This window comes from Mobula hypostoma, chromosome 5 (assembly GCF_963921235.1).
Source record: "Mobula hypostoma chromosome 5, sMobHyp1.1, whole genome shotgun sequence".
NCBI classification, from domain to species: domain Eukaryota; kingdom Metazoa; phylum Chordata; class Chondrichthyes; order Myliobatiformes; family Myliobatidae; genus Mobula; species Mobula hypostoma.
Window position 1 is genome coordinate 179,413,930 of NC_086101.1, and position 22,408 is coordinate 179,436,337.

The following is a 22,408-nucleotide window of genomic DNA, read 5'->3' on the forward strand; positions in this document are numbered from 1 at the left end:
GTCTCCCTGCCAAATTAGTCTAAATCCTCCTGAACAATTCTAGCAAACCTGCTTGCAAGGACATTGGTCCCCCTCAGGTTCAGGTGTAACCCATCCCTTTTGTGCAAGTTATACCTTCCCCAGAAGAGATTCCATTGATCCAAAAATCTGAACCCCTGCCCACTGCACCAGTTCCTCAGCCTTTCATTCACCCACCAAATCGTCCTATTCTTACCCTCACTGGTGCGTGGCACAGGCTTTTCAGGTTTCTACCTAGCTCTCTCAAATCTTTCTTCAGGACCTCCTCACCTTGTCTACCTACGTTATTGGTGTCAATATGTGCCATGACCTCTGGCTGCTCACCCTCCCCCTTGAGAATGCCATGGACCAGACATCCCTGACCCTGGCACCTGGGAGGCAACATACCATCGGGATGTCTCTATCACGCCAACAGAACCTCGTCTCTGTTCCTCAGATTATGTAATCTCTCATCAACACTGCAGTCCTCTGCTCTGCTGAGCCACAGCACCAGAGACCCGTTACTGGTTCTACACTCCCTGGTTGTACTAAGGAGCATTATTTGGGAGTATGCCTTGCCCATGAGTGCGTCAATGCTCGCTGATGTGAAAACATTGCAAACGGTTAATTCCAATTTGTACTTAGTGTTTTTCTAAATTCCTGCCTTCTTTCTACACTGTATTCAACAGAGGATTGTGCTAAGGAAGGTTTGAAGCAATCGCGGCAGCCTTGGTTTTAACAAGAGTGAAAATTCTTTTTCCCAAACTGCAGATTCTATTAGTATCCGACAAGTGGAAGGTTAGCGTTGCTAATCTAACCCCAGAATGCGCCAGGTCTCTTTCTCTCGGAGTAGACCGCACTCTTTAAGGGTCCGGCTCTCCGCGGCGAAATTTCCTACAATATTATCGCCCAAGTGCTTCACACATGGAAAAAAAAGTCTCGCAGAATTCACAAGAGTCAAAACTTCCATCCTCATTCAAGTGGGTGTGGTACAGGGGCAAATGCCCACTTTGTAATGATACCGTTATAACACTTCGATCAGTGGACTAGAGACTGTACTCTGTATTTAACAAACGCGGTAACTAAGAGGGGGTTTCTCACTGACATGAGTAGTTATGGGCATATTATTTAAACGAAGGTTTTCAAAGACCAACTGCGTTCAATTTATATAGATTTATAAGATAGTTCTTTTTTTTTCAGATCCGTATTACTTAACATGGGTAAAGTGTGTCAGATTACTAAAAAAAATTAAGCTTATTCCCTTGCAAGGGTGAACATCTTTATTTCGTAAAATTAAAGGCATGCACACACCCTTTTTCTGAGATAGAACCTACAGGCGAGAGGGTTCTCCCATTGCGAGAGGAGGGGGAGATGAGTCGGTGGTCTTTTCTCGCGTTAATGAAACACCCCCTTTCCGTAAATGCTCATTCCTGAAAAGCCTCCCTGGCTTTCGAAGCACCTAATATTCTGCACATTCCCTCCCGTTTGCTGAAATCATTTTCGTTCGCAGGAGCAAATCATTTTCCGAGAGAGCATTTGTGTGCCAGGCAGAAGCACAGCTGAGGAGTTGTCGCTGAACGCAGCGAGCTCAACTCATTTGAATAGATGCTTTGCAGTGGGACACAATGGTCAGTATTGAGAAGCAACATTGATAATCACAGAAGAGCAATTTGAATGAAATTACACTTGACAAGCAATCTCAAGGCGAAACCGAGTAGAGTGGGAGAATAAGAACCAATCTCTCAGGACTTGTCCAAGCCAGAAGACTTTCTTCTCTCTCTCTCTATTTCCCCCTAGAGCTTTTGTTTAATTTCGTGCATTCTCTAGGACTGACGACAGGCAGCAATGGAAGAAAATATGGAAGAAGGGCAAACCCAGAAAGGTATTGTTGAGACAAAGTGTATCAAAGAACACAACTTTATATATATATGTATCGGATGTTAACTTGGCTGAGGTGCGCGGGGCATTTCAAGTAAACAGTCTTTATTAGTTGGTCGCTGTGATTTAGTCTGATCTTTGCTTCTGTCAAAAGGTGGGAGTATGCGTGTGTACGCCCGCGCGTGCATGTGGGTCCATCTATAATTGTGGATGCGTAAATGTAGCCGTGTCAATTGTACGCGCGAGTGAGTGTATAGAAGTGTGCGTTATACATACATGTCTGTTTATGTGTGGGCGAGCAGATGCATCTGTGGGCATATGCATTCGTGTGTTAATCTGCAATGTATGAGAGTGAACGTGGGTGAACGCTTGTTTGTTTATAAGTGCGTGGGTGTATATATTCGCAGCTCTTCATGCAGATTTATGACTGCGGTGTTACTGATTTAAGAACGGCAGAGTTGCTTGAAATATTGATGTAGGTTCAGGCTTCCACTGTCCACGAGAAGTGGCTTTGTTAGCACATTGCATACCTCTTTACACCTAAGAGGATAGGTCATGAGTGCCTAAACGTCAGTGAAAACAGTTAGTGTCTTATTTGTGGTATGTGATAGGGAATCTGCTAAGTAAGAAATATTGCTACTCGGGGATCTAAGTGCCTTCCTGGAATCAATATATCTAAACACTACATTTATTCAAATATCTGTACATTTTTTGATTTGCATATACCTTTATGCGTATGAGTTGGTATTTCTTCTGTATATATGTGAGGGTGCACACATACAGAACACATATGCACATATATAGAGTACAAATGCATATTTATGCAAGAATGCACATGGTAGAGAGTTGCATGCATTGTACGCATATGTAAATATTTCGCATATTAATTTACAAACAAATTGTAAATTAATATACAAATTCTCAAATGTGTAGTCAAGTCTTTGTATTCTAAAATACCTAAATCAGCTCATGTGTTTGCCACTTCTATTTACTGTTAATTTTTTTCTCTGTATTGATTTCTGATTAACATTATATTTGATTTTCTATTAAAAATGCCAGACCATTGAAATGAAACGAAAACATTCAGCAGTGGAATGCTGGTTATTTAGTGAGCATATTGGACATTATCCTTAGTCTGGGCATCGTCACCAATCCTGTTATACTGTTGAATGTTTGGATGTCAATTAGCAGACTGGTTTCTTTCTTTTTCCTCCCTCCCTCCATTGCATTGGGAATCCTTTCTGTACTTCAAACAAATAACTGGACCTGAGGTCTCTAGTCTAAACTTGGCATCGGACTTCTGTCTTCCTAATTGCTTCTTTGCCTGGGGGTGGAATACCTCGCTGTACAGTGGGGCTGTCATTTGTGTGAAAGCTTTCTATAGAAAGCATAAACTGAGCAGATTGTAAGCGAGAGAATGGAGTGGAAAATAAAAAATTCTTCTGCAGCTGCCATTTTGAGTCATGGGGTAACATAAATTTGCAGTCATTTTGTTTAAAATGAGTACAAATATATTTATTTTTATTCCAATGGACAGTGAGTCCGATCGCATGTTCCAATCAGTCATGTATCCACATTGTGCCAGCGACTGTTACGCTCACTCATTAGAAGCGACCCATAAAAGAAAAATAGGCTTGATAAAAACGCATTTATTATCTTGACTTATGTTTCTGTCTATTATCAACAATAAATTAAAAAAAAAACAGCTGTCACTTCGACATACGTGTCAACAGAGTTCATTCCGCGCAATACAGACTTTAATGGAAGGAAAGGTCTCCTTTGTTTATCAGGCAAAGAGAGTTTATCTTGTACGATTTCTTCTAATTAGTGGAGTAAAAGAAACGATGTGGTATGAATTGAGGTTAATGGTGGACATGTTGAGCAGGAGGATGGTTTCAAAACTGGAAATGTCAAACCTGAGATTTATCACCAGTTGTCATAAATACAGAGAGTCTTACAAGGCCCTCTAAATCACTGTTCTTAGGTTGTTCAGAGGAGAATAGATTCCATACCTGTCAAAAAAACAGCAAATTTTCTTTAAATGACAAGAAACTGCTCTCCCATCCTCCAGCAATTAATTAATATATAGAAAGACCAGGGTTTGTTTGCAGAGCTGGTCCCTATCTAACATGCATTAGTGCTGTAATTAGATCTTTGTTCTTTTAAGCCCTTACAATAGCTGGTTAAATTTATAAAATACACAGCTAAGAGTTGTCCACAGATTGTGCTTGAATACTCTGTAAGCTATTTTATCACTGAACTTGCTAAGTGTTTATATAAGAGCTAATTTTTTAAAATATGAAATTTTGTTTTAGATGGTGTGTAGTGTACAGTGACAATAACAACAGTGGATTAATCATCTATTGGCCTAGGCTGACAGTATAGAGACCTGGATTCAAATCTCAACATTCCAGCTGTGAAATTTAAAATTAACTTAATAATAAGAAGTTAAATAATATTTGTCATTAGTAATGAAGACCACAAATTGTTGGATTGTTGTAAAACTCTATTTGGTTTACTTGTATCCTTTCTGGGGAGCAAAATATTATCCTTAACCTGGTCTTCCCTATGTTGGAATTGGAATTGGTTTATGTTGTCACATGTATCAAGATAAATGTATTGAGGTATATGTGTCTCCTAGTCCACTAGTATGGTTGGTTCTGGCAGCCATGCTCAGTTCGTAAAGAATCTCATTAAAACCTATCGAATATTGAAAGGCCTAGATAGAGTGGACGTACAGAGTATGTTTCTGATAGTGGGAAATCTAGGACCAAAGGGTACAGCCTCAGAATAGATGCATGTTCTTTGAAAGCAGGGATGAGGAAGAATTTCTTTAGTTAGAGGGTGGTGAATCTGACAGTCAGCTGTGGCTGTTAAGTCACTTGGTATGTTTAAAGCTGAGGTTAATAGCTTCTTGATTAGTAACAGCAACGAAGGTTATGGGGAGAAGGAAGAAGAATGGAGTTGAGAGGGATAATATATAAGCCATGATTGAATGGTGGAGCAGACTTAATGGGCTGAATGGCCTAACTCTGCTCCTATGTCTTATGGTCTAATAAATGCAGCAAATAATGGATGATCGTTCACACACCTCTGTAGTTCCTGATCATTATTAGGTAATTACAAAAAAGTTGTTGAATTAAGCTATTTGCTAGGTTTGGAAGAGAAAAAGTGGATAACCAAAGTCAGTGTGGTCTGACCATTTGCCCCCTCATACTGTTTTGAAACCTCATATCCATGCTGACCTTCAAGAACCTGTCTGTCTATACCAATTCCTTTAGTAACCAAATGATGGAGTGTGTCAGCATGCAATGTGGCACAGGAAGCATGGTGATACTTGTGGGCTGCCCCCAGCACATCTTGGACCTTGTTGGCTGTTGGTGCAAAAAAACACATTTCACTGTTTTGATGTACATGTGACAAATTGGGCTAATCTTAATCTTAAAGTAATCTTAATGTGTTTCCTCTCTTCTTGATTGTATGGCTGAATGAGATACCGCTGTAAACTTTCACACATGTGATTTTGTAGAGAAGGGTTCTTTCAGAACACTGATATGAAGGTAAATGATATCACCCACTGCTGGCTTTGTTGGCTGCTGCTTCTGAAACCCATTCCAGATTTTTGTGCATTAAATGCTCCAAGTGCAGTTCTGAAATGTGCTGTCCATCACATGCAGATTTAGATTCATTTATTTATCACATGTACTGTATATCCTAACATATAGTGAAATCTGTCCTTTTCATTAACAACCTCCCTACCTAAGGAGGTACTGGGAGCAAGCCATAAGTGTTGCCACATATTCCAGTGTCAACACAACATGCCCATATTCTCAGCAGAACAACTCTCAACACAAGAAACAAAAGAACCACAGCAAAACAAGCCCCCTTCCTCTCTCCCATACACACATAGAACAGTCCTCCAACTCCAGGACAGGCCTCTGGGCCTCCAGTCTCCAGGCTTTGTCCACCTGAACTTCTGAAAGGCCTTCGGGCTTCGATCTTCAGCGTTGACCCCCAGTTAAGCTGGTAACGTGACCCTAAACTCCAGCCCTCAAACTCTAGGCCTGCCGACTCACCGGCCCTCATGCCTCCTGCTTGTGTGGACATCCGATCCCGGGACTCACTGTTCTGGGACAGCCCAGCATCCGTGGATATCGCTTGTCATAGATCCAGGTCACTGGCCTTCAAAGGTGGCACACATAACAGAGGCCTAGACTCAAGATGTCCTTTGTCCTATGTCCATGTCCCTGGCCTTCAAATGTGGTACATGTAGCAGAGGCCTGGATTCTGTGGGTGTTGGTCATCACCCATCCACTTCGTTGACCTTCGAATGTGAATTGGGAAGCAAAGGTCCAGACCTTGATCAGGTAGGGGTGAAATCTAGGGCACATTTCTTCTTTCAGTTGGTTTTGAACATTATCTTGAAAAAATGGTGTGGAGTTTACACAGTGTTGTGTCCAATCCTCTGAGGAACAGCACTATTTGGCTGTTATTAAATTGTTGCTCTGACTCCATGCTGTAGGTAAAGAGATGTTGTATATCTCATGTAAATGGAACTCAAAGATACTAGATGAGCTTTAAAGTCCTCAAAGGTATATAAAAGGTGTTTGCTTCAGTCTTTGCTTTCAGAATGAAACATATTATGTTGTGAAATCTTTACTTGAAAGCCTCATGGAGGCAGACATGAGAGTACAGATGCTGGAATCTAGAGGGGAGAAAAGGAAGGACTAAGCAGGTCAGGCAGCAGCTGTGGAGGCAAAAGGACAGTCAATGTTTTGGGTCGAGACCCCTTGTCTGGACCGAATAGAGGGAGATCTAGGAGTAACCTTTAAAAGAGTTTGGATAAATATTTGTAGGGCTGTGGAAAAAGAGCTGGGGAGTGGGGCTAATTGCACAAAGCCACCCCAAGCCCTCTGGGCTGGTTGGATCCTTGTCTTCTTGCAGTATACAATCTTGTAGAAGGCAAAAATGGAGTGGTAAGTTTAAAGGAAAAGGTGTCTCAACAAAACAAATTAAGTTCTTTCATTTATATAGCACCTTAATACTGAAAGGACGTACCAGTCTGTAGTGGGATCAAAAAGGCGTGGACAGTATTCATTGTAACCTAATTGAAAACAACTCCTTAAACACAGGCATGAAAAAATTGGCAGATGCTGGAAATCCAAAGCAACACACACAAAATACTGGGGGAACCCAGCAGGCCAGGCAGCAGCGATGGAGAAGAGTAAACAGCCGACGTTTCAGGCTGAGGCCCTTCATCAGGACTGGAAAGAGAGAGGAGAGGACAGAGTGTTTAGATGGGGGGGGGAGTAATCACAGGATCCACATACCAGCACTTCTGTCTGATAACTGCAGAGCCCTGTCTTCTCATGGGCAGAGTCTCCAACTGACCTTGTCCATTTAGTCTGCTGGCCCTTACCTAATGGCGGGGGGCTGATATCTAAGGGTTTGTTTCTTCAGATAGAGCATAAACCAGCACAGTAGAGTAACAGGCCCTACAGCCCACAAAGTTATGCAGAACGAACTAAATTAGGAATTAAATGTTGAACTAAACTAAACCCTTCTGCCTGCACAATGTCCGTATCCTTCCATTTTTTTGCACATTAATGTGCCTATTTATGAGTTTCATAAATGGCTTTATCTGTATTTGCATCCACTACCACCCGTGCAAAATATTCCAGGCATCCGTCACTCTGTGTGTAAGGAAAAAGAACACGGCCTCATACATTGGCCTTTGAACTTGTCCTCTCTCACCTTAAATCTGACCCATGTTTTGGGTTGAGACCCTGCATCTGGACTGAACCACCATCTCGTCCAGATGAAGGGTCTCAAGGTGAAAAGTTGTCTGTCCATTTCACTCCATCGACGCTGCCTAACCCACTGAGTTCTCCCTGTGCATTGTGCGTTGCTCCAGATTCCAGCATCTGCAAGTCTCTTGTGTCTCCATTGTGTCTCAACTATTATGTTATTTTCTGGCTGAACTGTAAGAGTGAGTGGTGGGAGTCCTAGTACATGGCTTTGTTTTCCTTTCTTAATGTTTGAATAGAAGGTCCGACACACCTATGAAGGAAACTGCTGAAAATTCAACCCAACTGTGAATATGATGGGAGTCTTTAGGGATTTTAGCATCAATGATTTTGTGTTTCGTAGTTAGAATTGTCCTTGTCTTGTATCATTTCACCAGGGATTTCTATGGACTTGATGCATTGAGACTTTAAACACAGCTCCCATTATGTATTAGGCTCAGCTAAGACTTCAATTATGGTGAATAATTAAGCTTTCAGTGAACTATATCATTCTGCAATCATTTGCATATCTAAATAAATTTTAAGAGAATTTTTTTGTAATGTTAAGTCATTTGATGTTTTCCCTAGATTTGTGAACCAGATACTTAATTGGGCGTGGAGACACTCTGTCATGTGCCAGTTCAAGGACAGCTTCTGTCCCACTGTTGTAAGACTATTGAATGGACCTCTTTTGACCTTATGGTCTATGCCATTATTGTCTTTCACCTTATAGAAGACTGTTCTGCCATTCCTTCATAGCTAATTTATTATCCTTCTTAACCCCACTCTCCTGCCTTCTCCCTGTAACATTCGACACCCTTATAAATCAGGAAACTATCAACTTCCGCTTTAACATATCGAATGATTTGGCCTTCACAGCCATCTGTGGCAATGAATTCCACAGATTCACCACCACCTGGTTAAAGAAATTTCTCCTCACTTCTGTTCTGAAGGGAGATCCTTCTATTCTGAGGTTGCTCTGGTAAAGTGGCGGGACTGAACGCCAATCTTACAACTGACTCTGTAAAGCACTCTGCTAACTGCTTGCCACTGTGCATCGTTATGTACTGATATTATGAAATGATCTCCATAATTGGCATGTAAAACAAAATTTTGCATGGTTTTTTCAGGAATTTATAGAAGACCTCCCTCTGTAAGAAGGGTTTAATGATAGTCCTTGATCTCTCAGGGAGGGTGTCAAGCAGAGGATGGGCACTTGCCTATGGCAAGGAGTGAAGTGAATCAGTGAATCATAAACATAAGATTCTGCAGATGCTAAAGTTATGCAGCAGGTCATGCAATGTCTATAGAGGGGAATAAATAGTCAACGTCTCAGGCCAAGACCCTTTATCGGGGTAGAAGTCAGAAGAAGGTGGAATGGGAGGGGAAAGTGCACAAAGACAGCGAACCCGCTGGCTTCTTGGTTCCATCATTTGCATGCCTTGTATGCAAACCATGTCATTCAAATAAATTATATGGATTCCTTTTAGGGAGAGGGAATGTTAATTGAATGAGAACTGGAAATCTCCATGAGGAACAAAAAAAAATCTTATATTCTCTTACAAGGTTTCACTTTATTCTGCACTGTTATTGTTTTAGCTTTTACTACTTCAGTGCCTAAGACTATAAGATATAGGAGCAGGATTAAGCCATCTGGCCCATTGATTCTATTCCACCATTCAATCATGGCTGATCCTTTTTTCCTCTTCTCAACCCCATTATCTGGCATTCTCACCGTAACCTTTGATGCTATGTCCACTCAACACCTATCAATCTCTGCCTTAAATACACCCAATGACCTGGCAACAAGTTCGCCCTCTGGCTAAAGAAATTTCTGCACATCTCTGTTTTAAATGGATTCCCTCTTGTGGTAGATCACCCCACCATGGGAAACATCCTATCCACACCTCCTCTGTCTAGGCCTTTCAACATTTGAAAGATTTCAATGAGATCCTTCCTCATCTTTCTGAGTTCCAGCGAGTACAGACCCAGAGCCATCAAACGTTCCTTGTATGATAACCCTTTCATTCCCAGAATCAACCTTGTGAACCACCTCTGGACCCTCTCCAATGCCAGCACATCTTTTCTTAGATGAGGAGCTCAAAACTGATCACAATACTCAAGGTGAGGCCTCAACGGTGCCTTACAAAGCCTCAGCATCACATCCCTGCTCTTGTATTCTAGACCTCCTGAAATAAATGCTAAGATTGCATTTGCCTTCCTTAACATCAACTCTACTTGTAAGCTAATCTTTAGTGTGTTCAACACAAGGACTCCCAAGTCCTTTTGCATTTCATATTTTTGGACTTTCTCCCCGTTTAGAAAATAGTCCACACACATTTATTTCTACTACCAAGGTGCAATTTTCCAACATTGTATTTCAGTTGCCACTTTCTTGTCAAAGTCCTTCTGCAGCCTTCATATCATCTGCAAACTTGGCAACAAAGCCATCTATTCCATTATCAAAATCATTGATATGCAGCATAAAAAGAAGCGGTCCCACCACCGACCCCGGTGGAACACTGCAGTGCACTGTTTAATGATTTGCTCTGTATGGACAGGGCGCTAGACAGGCTTTTCACTGAATCTTGATACATGTGATGATAATATTCCAACTCCATCGAATTCATCCTTTTGAGACCATGCCAGCTCTCAGAGCAATCACACACCCTCACTTTCTTTCTGTCTCATTTGGTAATGACTCCCGATTCTCTTCACCTGTACTGGGGACAGCTTACAGTGGTCAATTTACCCTCCAACCTGCATGACCCTATGATGTGGGAGGAAACCAAACCATGCAGTGGGAAATCCATGCCATCACACTGGAAATGGAAACTCCATAGAAACAGGGTCAGGGGTCAGGGGTCAGATGCTGGTGGGTGGAGCTGAGAGGCAGCAGCACGACTTGCTGTGCTGTCTACTTCATGTATAGGAATGCACAATTGCATGACATTTGATACATTAAACCCTTTTTAATATAATAAAAATACCTTAAGATGCTTCACATGAGCTTTATTAAAAAGTAAATGTAATGATAGGGCCATATTGGAAGATTATAGCTTTCTAAAAGAACGGAAGAGAGAGGTCCAATCACAAAGAAGAGAAAATCTGCAGATGCTGGAAATCCAAGCAACACACACAAAGTTCTGGAGGAACTCGGCAGGTCAGGAACCATCTATGGAAAAGAGTACAGTTGACAGTTTGGCCGAGACCCTTCATTAGGTGGGGAGAGCTAGAAATCGGGGACGAAGAAATTGTGTTTTTATGAAAGAAATAATAATGGTTCCAGGTCCAAGATTAGAATTATTAGTCATATGTACTTCAAAGCATACAGTGAAATATGTCACTTGAATCAGCAACCAACACAGTTCAAGGAGGTGCTGGGGGCAGCCCATAAGTATTGCCATGCTTCTGGTGATGTCACAGCATGCCCACAATGTTCAGCAGAGTGACATGAGCCAACATGTAGCAAGACAGATATAACAACAGCAAAACAGCCCCCTTCCAGTCCCCTTCCCTCCAACCCCTGCAGGTTATGACACCCTGACCTCTGAACCTGTTGAGCTTAGGTCTCCAAGCCTAGCACAGGTCACCTTTGGGGCCACTGACCTTCAGACCTTGGTCCTGGACTTACCGACGTCAGACCTTCGACACCTGCACCTGCCGACTGATCTCTGACCTCAGGACCTGCCAAGTGATCACTGTCTCAGGACTCTCTGACTGGGGTACCTACTAGCCCTCATCCCTTGTCCTTAAAGATTAGAGAATTGGAAGCAGCCAGAATTGGAGGCATGCTAGTTCCCATGGGGTGCCACCAAGTGTTGGTTTGACATTGATGTTGGTTTGATATCATTATTCAATGAATTCTGCCTGAATTGACCTATGTCCACTTGCAAAATAGCTTTGATATTATTGGTGAATAAATCTTGCATTTGACTGTTTCTAGATATACTTTGATTTCTTATGGGGGCGGGACGAAAATCACTGAGTATTATACAATACTGCACACACCCTGAAGAAATCAAACATTACAGCTAAAAACTGGAAAGACTTTGCTCTCAACAGACACACCTGGAGGAAATCTGTTCAAGAGGGAGCTGCGCTACATTGAGAACGATCTCTGCTGAGCCGCAGAGATCAAGCGGCACTGCGAAAAGAAAGACTGAAGAGCCAAAAGACCCAACCAGTAACCGCAACCACTACTTACTCTGGACCAGAATATGTGGATCATGGATCAGCCCCTACAGCCCCCTGAGGACCCACCAGTGGATAATCCCTTACGAGAACATCATACTTGACTCGAGTGATTTTACTACTATTGTACAATACTGCCAGTATTACGCTGTAGCAAGGATGTACAAAATGAAATTAAACTGTGGCAGCAATGTTAATAGAACATAATTTATGGTACTGTTCATTTCAAAGATGTGCTCCAAAAGCAATACACACTAATGCACTATCTAATAAAAGAGGAGACCACTTCTAGGAGACAGAAAATGCTGAAAGACCTAAGGATCTGTTTTATATTGGCACAGAGTCAGACTGAAAAGGATATTGACTACAAATTCATCTGCCGCTAATAATATGCAATATAGATACCTCGGTGCATTATACGCTTCTATGAATTTCGGAAACAATGTATAAAATAAAGAGATTAGGGGAGCCTTGATAGAAGCTTGCAACATTATGGGAGGCAGGGATTGAGTAGACAGCTGGTATCTTTTTCCCAGGGAATAGATAGATGGACATTCAAAATGTATTTTTCCCTAGGGTAGCAATACCAAGTGCTAAAGATCATGAATTTAAAATGAAAGGGAGAATGTTTAAAGGAGATGTGGAGGGCAAGTTTTCTTTTACACTGAAGAAGGCCTGTCAGTGGCTATATTTCACAAGGAGTTTCAGCATGTCACTGGAGACTAGCAAGTTTCTATAGACATACAATGGAGAGCATTCTAACTGGTATCATCACTGTCAGGTCTGGGGGGACCACTGCACAGGACTGCAGAAAGCTGCAGAGGGTGTAAACTCTGCCACTAGCCTCCCCAGTATCAAAGACATTTTCAAAAGGCGATGGCTCAAGAAGGACATTATTAAGGATCTCCATCACCCAGGACATGCCCTCTTATCACTGTTACCATCAGGGAAGAGATACAGGAGCCTGAAGCCACACACAATGTTCTAGAGACAGCTTCTTATCAATGGACAAAGAACCAACCCATGAACACTACCTCACAATTTTTTGCTTTCCTTTTGCTCTACTTAATTAATTTAAATATGCATAAATATATAATTTATTGTTTTCTTTAATGTATTGCAATGCACTGCTGCCTCAAAAGAACAAATTTTACAGCATACGTCAGTGATATTAAACCTGATACTAATTCTGATTCTGATATATGCCTGGGCTACTGGGCGAGTGGTGAAAGAAGACGCATCAACGGCATTTAGGAGCTTGTTAGATAGACTCATGAATATTCAGTTAATGGAGGGTAATGGATTACATAAAAATAGAAGAGACATAGAAAACCTACAGCACAATACAGGCCCTTCGGCCCACAGAATTGTGTGGTACATGTCCCTACCTTAGAAATTACTGGGCTTACCTATAGCCCTTTATTTTACTAAGCTCCATGTACCAATCTAGAAGTCTCTTAAAAGACCCTATCATATCCACCTCACCACCGTTGCCGGCAGCCCATTCCACACACTCACCACTCTCTGAGTAAAAATCTTACCCCTGACATCTCCTCTGTACCTACTCTCCAGCACCTTAAACCTGTGTCCTCTTGTGGCAACCATTTCAGCCCTGGGAAAAAGCCTCTGACTATCCACATGATCAATGCCTCTCATCATCTTATACACCTAAATATAAGAATTAGAGACTTCTCTAAATTCGGCCTCATTTTGGCATATATGTATATTGTGGGCTGAAGGTCTTCTTACAAATTCTGTCCTGTTTTCTCGGTTGTGCCAACATACAGCTACTGACTAGGGATGAAACTCCTGGCAGCATCTTCAGGAGGGTCTGTATTAGTGGACATCCAAAAGAACCATAAGCAACCCTACTTCTTAGCATACCATTTCCCTGTTGAATCCAGTTCTAGCAGCAGAAAACCGAGGGGCTTTGGCTGCTGGATTGTTTCCTGTTATTTTTAATGTGCATCAGGCTGCGGAAAGGGGGAGCTAGCAGGCTGCATTAAAATAGCCGTTCAATAGAACAGTGGCCAACATACTTGGAGCAGTATTCAGAGACATGGATGATTGAAAATCATAGGTGATCTTTAAAGTTGTTTTTGCCTTGAGGAAGCTAAAGAAATTTGGCATGTTCTGCTTGATCCGTATAATTTTCATCTATGTGCCATATCAATCATCCTATCTGAATGCATAACAGTTTAGAATAGTAACTACTCTCAAGAAACTGCAGAGAGTTGTGCACACAGCTTAGCATATTGCAGGAACCAAACTCTGCTTTCATGGACTCTGTCTACATTTCTCGCTGCCTTAGAAAGGTAGCCAGATTTATCAAAGACCCCACACATCCCAGACATTCTCTCTTCTCTCCTCTCCCATTGGACAGAAGATACAACAATCTGAGAGAATATACTGACAGGCTCAAGGACAACATCAACCCCAGAGTTACGGCTATTAATGAGTTGCCTCGTATGATATGGGTAGTGGTATGGAGATACGTCTCTATCAAAGGAGGTGCAAGGTGCTCCTTCCCTCTGTTAGCCTGCAGGTCACTCTTGGGCAAGGTGTAGCATCTACTAAGCCACCACCCCCCCCCCCCCGCCCAACCTGGATCAGGGTCACGTGAAGCCCTGGGAGTAGGTGGTGGATGGTCGTATGAGCAGCTGGTGCATATCACAAGTCCTGGTTATGCAGCCATTGACACCAGGCAGACAATCCCTGAAGAGTATTGATAAATGCTGGGGTCACCCGTCTTGTAAAGACACTGCCCAGAAGAAGGCAATGGGAAACTACTTCTGTAGAAACATTTGCCAAGAACAATCATGGTCATGGAAAGACCTTGATTGCCTACATCATACGACACAACACAAAATGGTAATGATGAGTATGATATGATGGACTCACGACTTCACAATCTATCTCACTATGATCTGCACTTATTTTGTTTCTTTTGTAATTTATTCGGCGTGCTGGTACTGTCTTACCTTTTTCTATGTTAATGCGCAGTGTTAATGACTTGATGTGAATGAACAATATACAGGACAGGTACTTCACTACGTTTCAGTACATGTGGCACCAGTAAACCAATACCAATAGCAATTCCAATTGAATTCCAAGATGGAAGCTGGTTAATTGAAATTCAAGTAACAAAATAATCTGAGATGATGGAATGATCATTAAACAAAAAAGAGATTGCTCAGAAATCCATCCCTGAGTTTTCCAAAAAAAAAATGGTAACTGATATGAGAATTCATTGCTAAATTACAGGTGGGATTGAATAAGGTCAATCATCAATTCTAATTAAGTGAAGTATCCTCAGATGCGTAAAGCAACCAGCAATCAGTTTGAGATATTATGAAAGGGATGAGAAGAAAAAGTTCTGATATTGACATAAATTTGATTCAATGGGTAAAAATTTTTGATGTTAATGGAATGCCTAGTTCTCCACTAACTACAGTGAAACCATAAAGATAAGTGACACTAATCTGATTGTTTACAAAGATTACACAGACCCCTTGCTTAATGGTATTGGTCTATGGCATAAAAAGGTGGTGAACCTTTGGATGACAGCGATGATGATGAAGGTGATGATGATAATGATGGCGATGCCTATCCATTGTTGAACTTGTCATCAATGCCTTTGTTTTCTCCTGGATAATAAACCACCTCAAAACGTTAAAATCTTGCTGTCGCATAGCAAGATTGGATTGAACTCCTACTAAATCTAGTCTGGCTGTCACACACACCCACTCCCTGCATGCTTGTTAACTAACGCTGGCACCCAATGCAAGCCATGTTTCAATTTTTAAATTATCAATGATTTTCCAACCTCTGCGTATTCAACAGGAATGCAACCGTTAAACGTGTCTGTAATCAATACAGTTCAGTGTATTGCCATTTACTGTATACTTTCCTCTTGCTTTTGGTTCCATCTCACACGAGTCTGGACTAAGCTCCATCGACAGTGCTTCACACACACACATGGTGATTTTTGCACAGTGCTGTAATTGTCAACGTGGAACGGAGAGCAAGTTTGTAAATCTGGCAGAAGCAAAGGATGTTGGGATTGAAGTGGGTGGAGAGGTGTGGAAGTGATGTGGAACAGATGGTAGAGAAGGAGTGCCGGGGGGGGGGGTGAGGGTTGCGGGTTCAGTCACACCCAGCCCTGAGTCACCACGCACAGTCCTTTGATTCCAAACAGTTGGTATACTGATCATTACAGAATGTCTCTCTGGTGCTTCCTGCTCCCTCCCCTCTCCATTCCCCTTTTCCCAACCATGATTCCCCTCTCCCTGCCCCCTTCTCACTTCCAGTCCACAATAGAGACCCATATCAGAATCAGGTTTATCATCACTCACATAAGTCATGAAATTTATTTTTCTGTGGTAGAGGTACAATGCAATACATGAAAGTACTACAGTTCTGAGCAAAAGTCTTATGCACCCTAACTATATATAGGTGCCTAAGACTTTTGCTCAGTACTGTACATCCAGCTTTGACAACCCTCCTCACTAGCCAGAACACAATTTTTGTGCCGTCTACAAACTTCGAATTCTTTGAATTCCTCATTTCCCATGAAGAAAGGAAATCATGAATGCAGAATACCATGATTAGCTAATCCCTAATCTACCAACGTTTGGTCTATTTCACATCTGCCTTATACATGCAACAATGTTTGAATTTTGTAAGTTTAAGATTGTTTAATTTTGAACACTGCATATACGGAGTAACACACACCCACAGAATGCTGGAGGAAATAAGCAGGTTGGGCAGCATCTATGGAGAGGAATAAACAGTCGACGTTTCCTGTTGAGACCATTCATCAGGACGGGAAAGGAAGAGGGAAGAAGTGAGAATAAACAGTCAATATTTCAGGCTGAAACATCAATTGTTTATTTCCTCTCGCTAGATGCTGCCTGACCTGCTGAGCTCCTCTAGCATTTTGTGTGTGTTGATTAGGATTTCCAGCAACCCCTCAATATCTATTTTTCTTGTTGATTTTGGGATATTACCTTGCTGCCACGTATATCGATTGGTTAAATCATGTCCCATTAAAATTTTTCTGTAAGGCATTTATTTGTGTTTGCTGATGGTCTGGATGGATAATTTGCATAACCTGCTGCTGACACAGAACAGCTCAATTTAAACTGCATAATTATTTAATAGATTGATTCAGAAGTGGCTTGCTGCTGTATTTATGGAGATTAAAGATACTGCATTCATTGGAAGCATCGCTTTTAATCCATTGGAGAGGGTAAGGGTGTAAGCATTTGCAACCTTTGTTTCAAAGGCTGTTTTCTAGCAAATACATATAAACTGGGCATTGCACTTGATGTGCACTGTTGCTATGGCAACAAGCTGAATTTGTGTCATGATCAAAGCTCTTCTTCACTATGACCATTGCCAAGTGGCCCAATATTAGGAAGCATAACACAAATTCTATCCTATGTTTCCTTGAAAATAATCTCATTTCTTTGCTTGCGTTTTGAAGAAAAGGTAGCCTTGGAATTCAGTTCCATTTAGATATTTATTGCTGAAAAACATTAAATCATGTTTAACAGCTTCCTTGTCAATCAGTCCTGACAACAAAGGTGCACAAAGCTAAGTAGAATAGATATTCAGCATGAGTAGTCTGCCTCCCTGATTATTAACATAGCATCAATGGTAATTTTTTCTTTTCCTGTCAGCCTGGTACATAATATGTTATGCCAGATTTGCACATCACAACTAGTTAGAATGGGTGTCAAGGTCTGTATGTAAATCCCTTTGTAAATAATTGTGCAGAGAATCAGACAGACTGCAGATGTTGCTCATACAGTTTGTGTAATGCAGAATCAGCATTTAAAATATGCATTCTCACACTTCCCTACTTTTGTAACGTGAACAAACTCACTGGACAGACACTGAAGCTACTGGATACAGAGGTGTTTATTCAACAAAATGAGACACTTTCAGAAGAAGAGGCTTCTTTGACCCAATATTACATGACATTTTATATGCTAAAGATCAAAGGACAATTCTAGAGTTACGACGGATCTACAATGCTTCCTTTGAATTACATATAATTTTCACACCTCCTTCTTTGCAGCCACACTCCAGACACCCAAAATGAATGTTAATCAGCATTGTCTGGTTTTCGATGAACTGCTATCCACAACACCAGGAAACTATTGTCTAGGGCTGTATTTTAAACTTAATCTACAATCCATGTTCAGGTCTAAAGAGTGGTTGCTGAAGTTAATATTTGCTCTAACCCTAATTCCAGAATATGCCCTAACATCTATCTCCTCTCTCAATCCCACTCTCCTCTTCTAATAATAAATACAAGAAAGTCTGCAGATGCGGGAAATCCAAAGCAATGCACACAAAATGCTGGAGGAACTCATCAGGTCAAGCAGCATCTATGGAAATGAGTAACAATCAACCTTTCAGGCTGAGACCCTTCTTCAGGACTGAAAAGGAAGGGGAAAGATGCCAGAATAAAAAAGTGTGTGGAAGGGAAGGAAGCTAGCTAGAAGAATCATGGTCAAAGAATCGGAGTGTAACGGTGATCACAGATGGGGAGCAGTGAGAGAGGGTCTCACTGAACTCCCTTCAAAGAGAAGACTTAAACTTTAGGGTATGCATCCCTTAAAGAGAATTCGCAAGGGAGCAGCAAATCGTAAACCTGAGATGCTGGAAATCCAATGGGTTCCTCCAGCATTTTGTGTGTGTTACATCTTCTTCTAATACATGCTTTAAAGTAGGCTTCCAAGCATTTCCTACTGGGCAAACTGCTCCACAGAGGATGCAATCACAACAGCACTCCATATTGCTCTGACTCACTTAGAGGAACCGAACACTTATGTGAGGATGTTACTTGTGGGCTTCAGTTCTGCATTTAACACAGTCATCCCCCATAAACCGGTCAGCAAACTCAACTCTTGGCCTTGGTTCCACCCTGTGCTCATGGGTCATGGACTTTCTCACAGACCGACCACAGCAAGTCAGAATTGGTAAGCACACCTCCACCACCCTCATAGAAACCATAGAAATCATAGAAACTACAGCACAGAATCAGGCCTTTTGGCCCTTCTTGGCTGTGCCGAACCATTTTCTGCCTAGTCCCACTGACCTGCTCACAGACCATATCCCTCCATACACCTCCCATCCGTGTATCTGTCCAATTTATTCTTAAATGTTAAAAAAGAACCTGCATTTACCACCTCATCTGGCGGCTCATTCCATACTCCCACCACTCTCTGTGTGAAGAAGCCCTCCCTAATGTTCCCTTTAAACTTTTCCCCCCTCACCCTTAACCCATGTCCTCTGGTTTTTTTCTCCCCTTGCCTCAGTGGAAAAAGCCTGCTTGCATTCACTCTATCTATACCCATCATAATTTTATATACCTCTATCAAATCTCCCCTCATTCTTCTACGCTCCAGGGAATAAAGTCCTAACCTATTCAACCTTTCTCTGTAACTGAGCTTCTCATCTTAAAAATAGGCACCCGCAGGGCTGTGTGCTAAGCCCTATGCCCTACACACTCTTCACACATGACTGCACCCCCACCTATACCTCCAACTCCATAATTAAATTTGTAGATGATACCGCAGTGGTTGGCCTGATCTTGGACGAGGATGAAACAGCCTACAGGCTTGAGGTGGATCATCTGTTGGAGTGGTGTAAGGACAACGACCTGGTCCTTAACACTTCTAAAACAAATGAGATGATCATTGACTTCAGAAGATCAAAGGACAGAGTACATACCCCCCTCCATATACATGGAGAGGTAGTGGAAAGTGTGGAAAACCTAAAGTTCCTTGGAGTTATGTTGTCAAAACAGCTGACATGGACCACCAGCACTTCATTGCTTGTAAAAAAAGGTACAACAAAGACTCTTCTTCCTCAGAAAGCTGAAACAGGCCAAACCCCCACAAAAGCTATTGCTTAACTTCTACAGAAGCACAATTGAAACCATCCTGACCAACAGCGCCACAGTGTGGTATGCCAGCGCACAGCCGCTGGGCGACAAGACCTGCATCGCGTGGTGAAGGCAGCCCAGCGAGTTGTCAGGATGGAGCTCCCAGGACTGGACACCATCTATTCCAGCAGACTCAGGAGGAAAGCAACCACACACCCCGGCCACTCCCTGTTTGACCCGCTGCCGTCCAGCAAAAGGTTCAGGACACTAAAAACCAGAACAAATCGACTGAGGAACAGCTTCTATCCCAGAGCTGTGGCCTCCATCACACCGCTCCCACAGAACAATGACTGAAACTGTGAGCACACACACACAAGGACTCAAATACTTGCACTAATGGCACTTTGTGCATTACTGTGATATTCTGGTGCTGCTGCAACTTATTTTCTGCTACTTATCTATTTAATACTGTTTTTCTATTACTGTCTTGTTTTTATCTACTGCTTTATTTAATTGCCTGAGAGAATGCCAAACAGAGTTTAATTGTACCTATGTATAATGACAATAAAGATCATTCAATTCAATTCAATTCAATTCCCTTCTTGGAATCCAGACCGGATATTGTTTGATCATATTTCTATTTAAGTGTCTTGGGTGTCAGAACCGGAATTATTTTCATCGACTGAGATGATGTGAGGTTTATCATTTTGTGACAGCAGTGCAGTGCAAAGACACATAACTACCATCAATTACAGCACTAAATAAATAACAAGGTTGTTAATGGGTTCATGATCTGTTTGGAAATCCGATGGGGAAAGAGGCTGTGATGATGAGATGATTTATTCTGTTTGTCAGTGATAAATTCTTTTCAGAGCAAGAATAGCCTGATGCATGTGGTAGTGGCTTGCTGGGGTTCAGAGTTGCCTCTTGAGGAACCCATTTGACTTGTAGCTACCTGGTTGCTTATTCTCTAAGAGACTGTTGGATGCTCTCCCGCTATGCTGTATTTTGATACTTCCACTGCAATTTCATTAATAGTCTTTTAAATTCCTGTTATTTAGTTATTATGGCACAGAAGGAAGCTACTGAGTGCCTTGGATCAATGCTGATTATCAACAGAACATTTCTTGTAAACTTACACATTATCTTTCCTTCCATGGCCATTAACTCTTTTCGCACTTGCCTGCACTGTGGGTCAATTTACAGTCATCAGTTAGCCAATCAATATTAAGAAGTTGGAGTAACTTGGACCACAGGGCAGAATGGTAGTGTAGTGGTTAGCACATTGCCTTACAGTAGCAACAATCTGGGTTCAATTCCCACCACTGCCTGTAAGGAGCTTGCCTGTTTTCACTGTGATCACTGGGGTTTTCTCCAGATGCTCCAGTTTCTTCCCACCGTACAAAGATGTAGTGGTTGGTAGGTTAATTGTCATTGTAAATTGTCCCATGATTCGGCTAGGAGTAACTTGTGAAATTGCGGGATTGCTGGGCGGCGCAGCTTGAAGGGCTAGAGGGGACTATTCTGCACTGTATCTCAGTAAAATAAAACAAAGTTTTAAAAATCCTCCTGGTCACATGTGGAACATCCAAGCACCACACAGACAACATACAAGATCAGTATCGAACTTGGATCCCAGGAAATGTTGGCCCTTCTAAAGATATTTATAACCTCAAAACCTTTGGCATTCATATTATTAGTGTTACTTCCCTTTTTCATTGGGGAAATTGTTTCTTTGAACAACAAAAGCTTACATTTCTCTGTCCTTCCTAAAGAAGGCTTGAGGGAGGAGCTTCTTGCAGGAAGCTTTATTCCTAGTTCTGGACGACTGAACTGATTCCACAACCTAGGCGCACACTTTACGCCTCATGTTCTCAGTATTATACAGTATATTTACTTATTTGTTACTATTATTTGTTTTTTATTTGCTATTATTATTTACTTCTTTTGCTTTGGTTGTGCAAAAGCTGCTTGTCAATCTTTGCTGTGAGGGTTTTTTTGTGGATGCCTGCAAGATAATGAATGGCAAGACTGTTTACGTTATATATTTTTTGACAATAAACTTACTTTGAACTTTGGAAGAGAAGATAAATGACAGATTGAAATGATGTCAGTATGGGTTCAAGTCAGATGTGTCACTCTAATCTCCTGCAGATGTAAAATAACTTTTATGTATCGTCTTCAACATGTAGAGCTCTGTTAACTTCCATTGTCAGACTGACTAATGCCATCACTCTGTTTCGTATTCACTACAATAGGTGCAATCTGGCACATAATTATATTTTCAGCAGAGTGAAAAAAAGTAGACAGGGCAACACTTCTGTTTTTTTTTACATTGGAATTGTGAGCCTTTGGCTGAAGAATCCACTGACAACTTTGCCTGAATTATGAATCTTGAAATCTCACGCCTTGTTATTACATTATTGATCAATTGTCCTTTATATCACTCGGAAATTTGTCATGTTGCTTCAGACAAGTGAAGAATTCCAGCAATGAAATTGATTAGTGGAAGCATGAGCTATAATGTTAAAGAATTACATTTGCATATATTAATATGGGTCTGATTTACAAGGGAACTGACATGTTTCAAAGATATTGCAAACAATGAATAAATTTCAAGAGGGGATAGCAACGTGATTTGAGACTTATGCGG

The 22,408-nt window shown here is 41.5% G+C and overlaps 1 protein-coding gene across 2 annotated transcripts in view; it reads left to right on the forward strand.

The window, feature by feature from the left end:
- Positions 1-1,361: 1,361 nt before the first annotated feature.
- Positions 1,362-22,408, forward strand: part of LOC134347196 (proteolipid protein DM beta) — a 283,085-nt gene continuing 262,038 nt past the window's right edge. Inside the window, exon 1 of one of the 2 annotated variants that reach the window (XM_063049477.1) lies at positions 1,362-1,879. In XM_063049477.1, the coding sequence (XP_062905547.1) occupies positions 1,843-1,879 (37 nt within the window). In that variant the 5' untranslated portion in view covers positions 1,362-1,842. The remainder of the gene's footprint in view (positions 1,880-22,408) is intronic. The other variant, XM_063049476.1, reaches the window with a different exon arrangement.